General features: G+C 51.5%; 1 protein-coding gene across 1 annotated transcript in view; it reads left to right on the plus strand.

Moving 5' to 3' along the window:
• Positions 1–492: 492 nt before the first annotated feature.
• LOC119107044 (eye-specific diacylglycerol kinase-like) overlaps positions 493–12,283 on the plus strand; it is a 53,416-nt gene continuing 41,625 nt past the window's right edge. Inside the window, 2 exon segments of the mRNA XM_037230397.1 lie at positions 493–520; positions 3,776–3,935. Of these exon segments, the coding sequence (XP_037086292.1) occupies positions 3,882–3,935 (54 nt within the window). The 5' untranslated portion in view covers positions 493–520; positions 3,776–3,881.

Below are 12,283 nucleotides of genomic sequence, written 5' to 3' on the forward strand. Positions count from 1 at the left end.
AGTCCTCACGGGACACGTTGTGCCGCCTGTCACCTGCTGCCCTCCCTGTCGTGGGGCGCCGGCCGCCGGCGGAGCGCAATGTGTCGACTGTGACGCCGCTGCCGCCGGCCGCCGGCGGTGTGGGCTGACGCGGTGGTGTCAACAGAGCGGCGCGCGTCCGGTCAAGCTCGCGCGACGTCCGGCACTGATAGGCATCCGCTGCCGTCCCGCGGCGCCGGCCGCCCGGTCGCGACATTTGCGGTGCGGCCGGCGCCGCGGCCGAGGCGGCAGCGTCCGCGGCACCGCGCATGCTGTTCGGCGGCTGGTCCGTGCTGGTGCTGGTGTGCCGCTGGCTCAGGGCGGTGCTGTGCTGGCTGAGCCGGGTGCTGTGCTGGCCGCCGTCGGACACGGTCGCTGTACAGCTGCTGAGCGTCCGCTGCTGGCCGGAGTGCGGTCTGCGCTCGCTGCCGCCGCCCGGACCGCCAGCGGGAACAGGTGCCGGCGGAGGCGACACCAGGCAGCAGAGCGCCGGCCGAGCGAAGTACGTGGAACGCCGCGGCCGCCGGCGGCCCGTGCCCGCGAGGGAGTGGCTGCCACTGCTCGCTTGACGCGACTGGGGCGATGCGAGCGGTGAAGCAGGTTTCGGGGGCGCGGGCGCGTTCGCCCGAGCCGGCCGCGCCGTCGCTTGCTGGTGCCGGACAAAGAAGGCGTAGTTGGTCATTGACCACTCCGCCTGTGCGTGGGGTGTCCTCCCCATGGGGAAGGGCGCTACGCACCCGTTCGCACCACGTGTGTGGTATGTTCCCTTCACACGGGAGGTGTGCTGCGCACGCGCTCGCACCACGTATGCGTTGTGTACCTTTCGCACGGGAGGTGTGCTGTGCACGCGCTCGCACGAGCTGTGCGGTCAGCGCGGAATCCCGCCGGTGCGGTGATGGGTGGGGCCGAGTTTGCTGCGCGTATGGAGAGACTGTGAACTTGTGCCGCGGGCGTCGTTGCTCTCAACGCTGCTAATCTTCGGAATACACCTGCGTCCAGGCTCAGGTGAACTAGTTGGTATCTGCGAGCTTCGTTGGAGCATCTTTTGTCGTGCGGTGTGTCACGTGAAAGTAATGCCTTTAACAGATCAGTTAACACGTCCATTGGTCTCTTAACAACGGGCTTCGGAAAGAACCTCTTGCGTGTCCCTCGTTGTAGGCGGAAAGCTCCAAAGCTTTTTGTGGCTATTCATCCTGGTTGGCATTTAATTGATGGTAGTCATGTGCTTAGGCTACCTCCTCGCTTCTTCCACAGGCCTTCAAAGTTTGTCAAACCCCGTCGCGTACAATGCATCCTTTTAAATAATTTAGCTAACATCTAGGAGGTGGTGGAGGTTCCTATTGGAGCCGAAGGTTTAAGTGCTTTTTAGCAGTTTAAAAGTCATGAAGCTTTCAAAAACATGAGAAGTGGGCCCCTGATGCATTTAAATGGGATCTCGAGCCCCAAATAGCAGCAACAGTACTAGTCTACATCTTTCCTCTTTTCTCAGCATCTAAGTCAGTCGTCCTTTTGCGCCACGAATATGCCTGTGAAAAATATTGTTGAACAATATGAATGTGTGCGATTGCATTTAGTTGAGGTGATTGGCTATATCTTGGCATGCCATAAAGGAAAGCCTCCCCTGTATGTCAGGGGTTAACAAAATGCAGATAACTTGGTTTCAATGAACGTTGTCAAGCTTGAGAATGGAAAGCGCCCCTTCATAGTACGTAATTCGCGCCGTTGGAAGTGCAAATCTTCCAAGACGTCAAGCGGCAATGTAATAAAGTCAATTGAAGTTTTATTCGAAGGTTCTTGAAGTTGGTCGTGTTTTCCGTAGTCGTAGCCTGCACTGAAATTGCGGACCACCCCGCTGGTCTCAGAATATTGAGATGCCTGCAGCCCTATGAAGCGATGACCATAGGTGCCAGCGGAGTTAGATGCATTGACTTGTATCAGACGCAAATCAGGTCATCCAGCATTTTTTCTGTTTGAGGGCTAGGGTGCGGAAAGGAGACCTTGACGCGTTGCTTGTCTTTCCACGTATTTAGTCCATCGGGATGGTGTTCAGTTGTGTCGAGCGAGGCCCATCCCATCCCCGATTCCCTGACCCATAGTTCCGCTCTGTGTCACCGCCAGATAAGCTATCGTCGGGAATGTTTCTCATTCAACACCTGACTTGCACGTCTGCTCCGGACCTAACGATACGGCCGCGCTCAGCTGCCTAGTCGTGCGGCTATTCGGTCTGCCGCTTCTCCCGACCGGGGAAAGGTTTTATCGATCTGGGGACGCGCCCCTTAAATGCTACGAATGCTGGTGTGCTCGCTGTCCAGAGGCCTCGCTCACTGGACATTGGAAGAAATGACGCTATTGATGTCTTCCATGCGGCAAGATGCCTTTCCTGCTTCTGTGTGCGTCTGCATAACTCACGCGAATAATCTCGGTTCTGGTATTCACACTTATTTGGCTGTTTCTCGCAAATGGCTCGTGACGACATCAACCTAAACCTCCTAGTGACATTCTATCTGAACCCAGACCAGCCGTCACCATCATTTGCATTCACTTTATGCCTGCATTATATCTCCTCAATGTGATTCTAACTGCTATATCGTCCGAACTTCACAACGATCCACACGAAGCATATTCTGTCCTCGCTTGTGGCGGAATTGCTTCCGGCCGTGTCAAGGTGCACTCCGGCAGCTAGTTAAAGAGACTTCCTGTGGCTGGGTGAGGCGAAGCGGAGCCATTTTGGTTGCAATTTGTTCAAGTATGTCGTGCGAGTTCGCTATGGCTCTGGGAGCAGAGCATGACACTGCCGGATGTCGGGGTCTATTTATAGTGCCGGCCGTTTAGTCGAGAAACAGAGTTCTCGAGGGATTGGAATTGTTCTGCGAGAGCTCGTAAACGGAACAGCGAGAACGCTCCTGCAGTTTTCACCAGTGAGGTGAGTAAAACTATTTCAAGAGACCGCGAGTCGAATCCAATTTTCTCCGCTCCCACTGCACGTGGGTCTGTCCGCGGGGTCTAGCGTCCGTGGAACAGTCATTGGACAGAACTCGTCGACGAGCAGCGTTAAGTAACGTTCAACTCTGATGTCCCCTGACTAATAGTCACTGACTGGTAGTCCTGAGTGTGAGTCACTGGTGTGAGTGCGGCACGCCAACCGAGTTCGGTCTCGAACCACCCTGGTACCCAACTACCATGAATTGTTCCGCAGCTCCAGACCTGGCTAAGTTCGTTTGTTCGCGAGCATTATGCCCCAATGCTAATTTTCGCAACTTCCTCATGAACAGTACCCAATTATATAATGATAGTTATATAATTAATTGTTCGTGTGTACTGTGAGCGTTGTATTGTCCGACATTGGCACGTGACGTGGGACATCGTCGGCGCCGTGCTGAATATATTACCCCTGCGCTGAATAGTGTATTGGGGCTTTTTGTTGTCCATTATCCGGCGCGCCCGGCTCGCGCAGCTGCGAGCAGCCGTGCCAGCTGTTACAGCCCGGCGCATGTGTGATGTGCACAAGACAAAGGCCGGGTGCCCACACAGAAATGCTGCGGTGCCTCACGTCGGCGCCCATCTCATCGACGCCCATGCCGCCGCGTGCCCGTGACGTGTCGCGGGTGGCCCCCGGACGTAAATGTGACGGCGACGACGACAGACCGGTGGCCAGGGCGGCGCTGCCGTCCGTTCCCCGGCCGCCGCCTGCCGCGTGGCGTGTTGGGGCCCAGCGAAGCGGCGGCGCTGACGCCGCGGCCCCCGCTGTGCTCCGCAGAAAGGCGGCCACCGGCGAGATCGAGATCGAGGCGGAGGGCGGCCGGCGCACGCTGCGCAGCACGTGTGACTGGAGCGAGGCAGCCGTCATTGGCGAACATCTCTGGATGCCCACCTCGGCCTCGGGCGATTTCTGCTACGTGCCCGAGCAGGACTGTTGCGTAAGTATTCCCCCTTCCCCTCTGCCCACCAGTTCCCACTGATCAGCATGCCAGAATTCTGCCTGCCCCACCAGCGTCCTGTTTCATGAAGCGAAAGTAGGTACAACCGACGCGGCTTTCAAACCGTGCTTACCGTGTGGGTATGTAGGCTGGAAATTACCTAACGCACCGATTCCTGGTGTTTATCGATTGCTTGAAATGTGGATTGTAAATACAAACGCTAACTCGGATTGTATGCACAAATGTAGTATACAAATGGTGGATTGTAAATACAAACGCACGCTGCATACACCGTGCGGCCAGAAAGTGGTGAAAAGTCTTCGCTTCATGCAGCTGACTACTCGAAATTCATATGTGACTGCGATCTTGGCGATGACGTGATGCATGCCGGTAGCCTAGCATCGCGGTCTTACCGATCACTTTACACACTCAATCAGTGGGAGGCATGGCCCGACCCGGTTATTGGCATGCCAAGTCCGCGGTGGTTATTTTGAGACTGTTTTGAGCACGGTTGGCTAAACCACGAGTCCGAATTGCAGCATTAGATGGTCTCTCAGCTTAGAGCGTAATACCCAATGCACGTTTTATGCGCTCGGGGCACTTGAATGGAACGTAATGGGCGTACCGGGGACGACCTAACGGGTCTGAAGTACGCCGTTTGGCACTATAAAAAGCCGCGATGTCCATGGCTTTGCTTGGCTTCGATTTTGGGAGAAGGATGGCCTCTTGGAATCCTGCCTGTCGGGATGAGTAGGACCCACGAGCAGCCGGCGCGATGTGCCTCATGTACCCGCTGGACATAGTGGGTACATGGACACATGCCTGGAAGTGATGAAAACTTTATATATATATATATATATATATATATATATATATATATATATACATATATATATGTTATACATTATGTATAACACGTAGCGGACGCGGACGGCATGTGTGTGGCGTTACGCCACACGACCCCGCATAGTTGTGTCGTCCTTTTTTGCCGAAGCGCACCCGCTGGTCTGAATGTAGTTGTAAATGTCGGACACCACTGTTCAGCTGATTGACGGCGAGGAGTCCTGGTTTTCGGAATGCGTGCATGCATTCTTGTGCTCTCTTCCCTCGAGTGAAATCGATTCCGAATCTGGACCAGAAACTCAGCATCTTGAAAGAATTACTCATCCATGACTACACACCAGCACTAGGCTTGCAAATCAATCAAACTTTTGCATCATCTCTGGGGCAGCATCGCAAACAAATCACGGAGACGATGAGCTTGGCACTGACAAAACCACGCGGGAATGGGTCATTAGAATTTAGTAGTGTGATTTGCTAGGTTGAATATGCAAACACGTTGTGTAATGCTCATGTGTTCTGTGTTGATAAAGAAATATTTGTTTTTTCGGGACAGGATAGTACTGGCCAATGCAATGGCAAGTTTTTGTTATTTGTTAGTGTTTTGCGCTCAGATTTTAAGTGTGTCATTTGCCGTCATAAACTGAGTAACCATAGATTACTTTTGAGAATGGATAAGCGACACATCCTAGATCTTAAACAATATATATATATATATATATATATATATATATATATATTGTATTGTAATTGTAGTGTGATGTAATAATATTGCATATATATGTATATATATATATATATATATATATATATATATATATATAGTATTGTAATTGTATTGTAATTGTAGTGTAATGTAATTATATTGCATATATATATATATATATATATATATATATATATATATATATAAAAACTGCATATATATATATATATATATATATGCATATATAAGGCAACTCATGTCTCAATAAAGTACTGTTCAATCAAGTTCATGTATATTTCTAAAAACCAATATATCATAATTAGAGCGTTCAATGGGTGAGGTTGCGATGAATAATATTATAATAAATTAGACGTCAATCATGCTATATTTTCACACCGCAGGCAAGACGCTATACTTACACTTGAGTACGGCGTATGAAAACCGGACCCTGAGGCAAAATAGGCCATGCCAAGGCGTGGCTTAAGAAAAAGGCTTCGCATTTGAGCTCAAGAAAGCCAAGCATGAAAAAGGAACAGCGATGACAGCTCTGCAGGCCAAGCTACCACATTTCAGTCACACCTGTATCATTTAAATAGAGTTGTGGTTGACAAGTTGCAGGACTCGAAAGAAGCTGACTGGTTTATCTAGTTAAAGAAAAAACAAGGCTAGAAAAACACACTTCCTTAGCACCCGAGACTGCAAAATGCATGTTGCGTTAAACATCTTAAGGCTGCGGCAAATTTCGCCTAAAAATTCAGCGCAGAACCCCCTCCCTTAAAACCCAAGACTGCAATTGCATGTTACGCTTGATATGTCTAGGTTGTAGCAAAATTCGCCAAAAAATCGGCACATTGGCACCATAATTATAAGTGTTCTGGTGACTTTGTAATGTGAATTTGCAATACAGCATGTCTACTCCTGAAACACTGGTTCTGCATACGCTGAAATTAGCGGCGACCATCCCCGAACTCAGAACGATAATACCTGTGTTTTGCCCATATATGAGTTTAAGGGGATGTTTCGCATTTGAAGATATTGAAGTAAAATAACATGGGTATTATTTTATATAACGCCTACGTTATGCCCATATGTCAGTTAAAGGGGATGTTTCACATTCGAAGATGTTCAAGCGAGCATTATATTTGAAAGAACGAACTCACGTGTAACTATTGGTATGCTTATCAAGTGGAAAAAATTGTTCTAGGCATCACAATTCTCTGTTTAATGAATATGCTCCGTAATGCGTTATGGTTTGATTACATCATTGTGCCTTGAGCAACATTGATTGAGAGCCAATTGACGGCCCTTATATCTGGAAATCGCGTTCACTAACGCCAAATATGAACACCTCGACGCTTATATTTTCTTCGGCCTTGATCACCGTATGGGTTATGGAATGGCAGGAGTTGAATGACGTCATTATGACGTCATGAATACCACTTAGACCTGGAAATGCTTTCCCCGATATACCTTTCCCCATTTTCACAGGCATGTACCTCAGAAATTAGAAGGGCTTCGCCTTTCAAACCGTGTCAAATGTTAATTTTGTGCGGCTAGGCACCATTATGATTTTAATATGCTAATTGATAAGGCTTGCGATGGGAACCTGTTAACCCAAAACACCACCTAATGTGCCCTGGCTGAGACACACATTGGGTTGGCTATACCCGGCCATGTTCATCAGTATACACCAATACAGTTGCAAAACGTAAACTCTTGTGATAGGTTTCCACAGGAGCTTAGGCTTGCCTGAGCTTTCTGCACGAAATGAGCGTGATTATCGAAATGGACGCATCAAAACAAATCTACTAGCGATCGCTTAAATCCTATATTGTTTACAACCACCGAATCACTTAGACTAAGGTTTGTAGTGTACTGGATGACGTAGGCATATCATAAATATTGTTTGCTGGTTATTGTTCATGAGCTCTCTAATTAAAGATATTGAAGGTTTGCTTTTTAAAGTTTTAAAATTTGGTATTTAAACAGTATGGTACCCATTAAAATGCATATGTCACCTTTGAATTTTGCTAACGCCATTAATGAAAGCGAACAGCACTAGTACAGATCTCACAGTGCAATCTCAACAAGCGGGTGACGCAGACATGCTTATTATACATTATTGCATCATTGGCCGATCACTTGCTGCGTGCTTAGGTAAGATAGCGAAGAAACAGCTGGGCCGACTACAGGCCTGATCAAGAGCGCACTTTGGGCTGGGGGTGATCCTGGCTATGAATAGTTTCGGATTGCCTGCCACAGTGTCTGATAATATGCAAGTGGGCTGAGATGTCTATTTAGATGTTTTTTTCTTGGCGTTATGTTGATGCAATAATTACAATGTCTGATTATGTAAAAGTAACATATCTTATGTGGCAGGCAGCTCGCAAATGGCAAAACAGGGATTCGGCAACCCATGTAGTCTCTAACCTGATGAGTGTTCAGTTTTGCATATCGCTCGCACCTAATTACACGATTGGAAAGGTTTGTCAGCTGGAAAAGTGACGTGAAGCCTTGCTGTATGGCGCCATCAGTGAATAGAATGCATTTTGTGCTCTTTTCGTCGTTTTCGCATCGATTTCATTTGAAATGCTGCAATACATCACAAGTTCGCGGGGCATTGTAGTGAGCGCCTGAATCAACAAAATGTCAATCCCGTACTTCCGTTGCAGAGCGACGCAAACTGTCACGTTGCAATATAACTTTGTAATGACGTCCTGCCTTTCATTGTTTGTAGCTCTGTAATTACATCCTGCCTTTCATTGAACTTTCGTCCGAAATTATATGTCGTCAGTCGTCGGGAGCGCTCTCGTTATCCGCGTGCGTGTAATTATTTCCCCAATGTTGAAAAGCAGGTCGATCAAGGATGAGTGGGGTCACTGGCCGCGGTCCTGCAGCTTCAGCCAATGTGAACAGTGCGCCAACAGAGCGCGAAAAGAAAAAACTAAAAATAATAATAGGGGGAACATCTGGTATCAGTTAAGGCCATGCCTATCGGAAGCTAGCGTGATTGTGATCCGTTAGACTTGACATCGCAGGATCACAAGGGATTCCGATGACGGGAAGCACACGACTATCAGCTGCCGATCAGGGACGCTGAGCCCGGCTTTTAATCCACCTCGGCCCGCCCACCAGATCAATGTGTCGTTAGCGCTGCGGCCCGTCCGCTATAGATTCCCGGCGGCTAGCATGGCCCTATCGATTGCGTGTGGCGCGGGCGGCTAACGCGATGTAGTCAAAATTTGCGAAGATTTTGCGGTAAAGGTCTGCTTAAAAAACAAGGGGCTTTGTGTTTTCGCAGCAAAAAAATGTCAAGTGAGGGGAGAAGAAAACAGCGACGAAATTCCTGGTTAGATATAATCGCTTGCTTTCGCTTACTTTGAAGCATTGGTGGACATGGCCCAATGTGGGCACTTTCGTCACGACCCCTTTGCCGCCAACGGCTGCGGACCAGGACACGGTTTGAACCTGCGGTATAGCTGTTTGCTCGGCGTGTCTGGTGCCGTGATGACGTGAGGGAAATCGAACGGCGTCCTGTGAGCCGTACACCAGCGCGGCACACCTTGGCGCTGAAATGGCCGGCGCCTCGGCCACCGGCAGCGACTTTTGGCGACGTCTGATCCCGTAGTGCTCCGCCGCGCTGTCATGACCTCAGTCAGCATGTCAGGCGCGTGACCGGTGCAGAACGTTGGGAATCGAGATGCCAGTGATCTACGGCGCGTTGTTCCAGGTGCGGTGCTAAGCAATGCCGAAATGTCGCGAATGCTCACGTAAAGAATGCGCTGGCTGCTGCGTTAACATGCTGGGCCGTGCTTAATAAGCTGACCAGGAATATAAATACGCGTTTTTCGCTGCCCGAAAATATCATGGAGGAAATATGCTGAGTACGATTGGTATCGGCAGTTTAGAACGTATGGCACCAAATGCCGCGTTTTATGCCCGTTGCTCAGCGTAACATAACGAGTCGGGTATGGTATGAGGTACTTAGGCCGGCGACTGTCTGTCCAAGCAGAATGCTTTTCCCAGACAGAAAAGCATGTCTTTGTTACCAGCGGACAATCCTGTTTTGTGACTGAACAAGGAGTGGTGTTGAGTAACCGTGCGACTAAATGTTTTTTTTTCGCAATGACGTTCGTAAGGTGATAAAAACACACCACTTTATGCTTCAGTCTTCCTTCGGAAATTTGTCCTATATTGCTGCGTCGTGAAATGTGGCGGTGCCGCAGCCACGCATTAGGACGCATCCGCCTTGTGGCCCGCGAGCTGGATGGCCCTCCGACCTCCTGGGGCCATGGTTGTGGCGCTGACGCCCCAGGGAGGTGGCTAGTGCCGCTCTCCTCCTCCCGAATTGCTCTGTGCCTGGCCGCGTGCTTCGAATGTTTGTTGCCTCACTTTAAGCAGTGTGAAGAGGATTTCAAAGACCGGCAAGCCCTGACTGAGAAGTTTGCAGGCTAGTTTCGACGGGTAGCCGTTAAACTGTGCAGCGTTGTGAATAGGCGAATGGCCGTCAACCCCACCACTCCACCTTACCCCCGCGAGTTAAATATTGCTGACCCAGTCACGCTCTGGATGACATTTAGTGGCCACAGATATTGTCTATGAATGCCGCCACTCATCCCTCGGCTGCCGGCCTCAGTGAACACCTCACCCTTCAGTGACGTACGGCTTCCTGGGACTTCGGAACGTCGCAAAGTTGGCCGTTAAGTGCACTATTGTCCTATGCGAGCAGTCCTCAATTGCTGTGGTGTAATGCGCTCTGGCGCCGCGATATTGATCCCGCAATAGACGTGCCACTGGTGGTGCGTCGTGAGGAGCCCGTGCGCCAGCAGACAGCGGCCTCTTCCCGGCCTGGTGCCTGGCGGCCCGCGGACGGGCGGCCCGGGCGGCGGCGGCTGTGACGCGTGCCGCGATCGCCTCCGCTGCGGCGGCGGCGGCCGGCGTCACGCGCCGCCGCTGGGCGTGGCGGCTCGGGCTGCTGACCGACCGGCCGGTCCGGCGGCGGCGTACCGCACGGCCGCCGCCGCCGCCGTATTGAACACCGTGCATTAGTGATGGCGCGGCTGTGTGCCTGCTCTGCGACGCGGTCGGCGCCTCAGCGGGCTGAATTATTCTGGGGGGCAGGTGGCCGCTATGGTGCCGTCACTCGGCCGGCGCCAGGCCGGCACCAGCGTCTCGTGGCGTCTCCTAGACGAGCATCAGCGTCTCGTAGCGTCTCCCGTACAGGCATGAACGTCTCGCAGCGTCTCCCGGACATGCATCACCCTTCGGTGGCACCCTTCGAGCAGGGATCACTGCTCGGTATCCCCCCCCCCCCCCCCCCCCCAGGAAGGGTTATTGCTGAGCGGCATCCTGGGGCGTGGATTACCTGCCGATCGCCAACCCGGGAACGCCGTAGCGTAAACGAACCTTTCTGCCGTAGAGATGCTCTCGAACCTACCAAGAAATCGCACAATCTTATGTTTAAACGAATTTGCAAGATTGGTGACGTGAACAAATGTGTCATGTTATCTTAAGATGGCACATTTATTGCCGTGGTACTGGCCCGCTGCCATAAGAAAAAGTTAAGCACAGTTTGTCGTGAAGTGGTTTCAACTGGGTTTTGCTCATGGAAATTGCATTCCATTTTAAAATGACTTTGTATTTTTGTATCGGTGTACCCTGAAAAGTTACCTACGCGCATATTGCAGAAGCGTTCAATGCCTCCACAGATCATGCTAGAACTTCATCGCGATGCTGCTATGCATTGTGATTTGTAAAAGTTTTTCATCTTGGAATCCTAGACAGGTTGTAACCCCTTGTAATGCTGAAAATCCAAAAAAGAATGTACATTCACCAGTTTAGTCGATTAAAATAACTGGTGTGGTTTCATTTTGCCACGGACAGGGTTTTGACAGTCATGGAGTAAGACGTATTTGAACGAAAGTAAAATTAGTAATCTTGTTAGATACGAATATTGCTCACATCAGCGCTAAGGATAACACTTGCCTGTTAGCTCCAGCTAAAGGTCATCCACTGTTCAACACCACCCGTGAGCCGGCTGCTTGTCTTAGGAACTCCGTGTATGGACGCAGCTTGGGACAGTGTGCTCACGTTAAGGCCTGTGAAAAAGGTGTTAAAGCCTGTGCATTGCATTTCACCTGATGGTAATCTTCGCCCCAATTTCTTCCGCCTCACGCTTCGGAATGAACGATACACAGGCAAACGAGCACGCCATGGCCTTTGACTTCGACCCTGTTCCAAATCCCCCTCCCCATAGACCACAACTAATCTGCCAGCGGCTCGGACTGGATCCTAGCGCCGCTCGCCTCTGTCGCCGAGAGGTGTCAGTGCCTGCTCCCGCGCCGCCTCCCAGCCGGCGTCGCCCCGCGCTCGCCTCTGTCGCCGAGAGGCGTCAGCCGCCTGCCCCGCGCCGCTCCCAGCCGGCGCCGCCGCCCCGAACGTCGCAGGCGTCGGCCCGCGCTCACCTGTGTCGTCGAGAGGTGTCAGTCGCCTGCTCCGGCACCGCCTCCCAGCCGGCGTCGTCGCCCGAACGTCGCCGGCGTCGGCCCGCGCTCGCCTCTGTCGCCGAGAGATGTCAATCGCCTGCTCCCGCGCCGCCTCCCAGCCGGTGACGTCGCTCGAACGTCGCCGGCGTCGGCCCGCGCTCGCCCGGTGGTCGCACGTGTCCCGACGGCGTGCGAATCGATGCCGCCGGTGGCCGTGGCGTGCGGCGCGCGCCACGGCCACCGGCACGACGGCACGAGCCGGCCGGCTGTAATTCGACGTCATTAGCGGCGGCGCTGACGACGCCGGCAGGAACGCG

Source organism: Pollicipes pollicipes, unplaced genomic scaffold, assembly GCF_011947565.3.
Source record: "Pollicipes pollicipes isolate AB1234 unplaced genomic scaffold, Ppol_2.1 Scaffold_6677;HRSCAF=7910_pilon_pilon_pilon, whole genome shotgun sequence".
In the NCBI taxonomy this organism is placed as follows: Eukaryota; Metazoa; Arthropoda; class Thecostraca; order Pollicipedomorpha; family Pollicipedidae; genus Pollicipes; species Pollicipes pollicipes.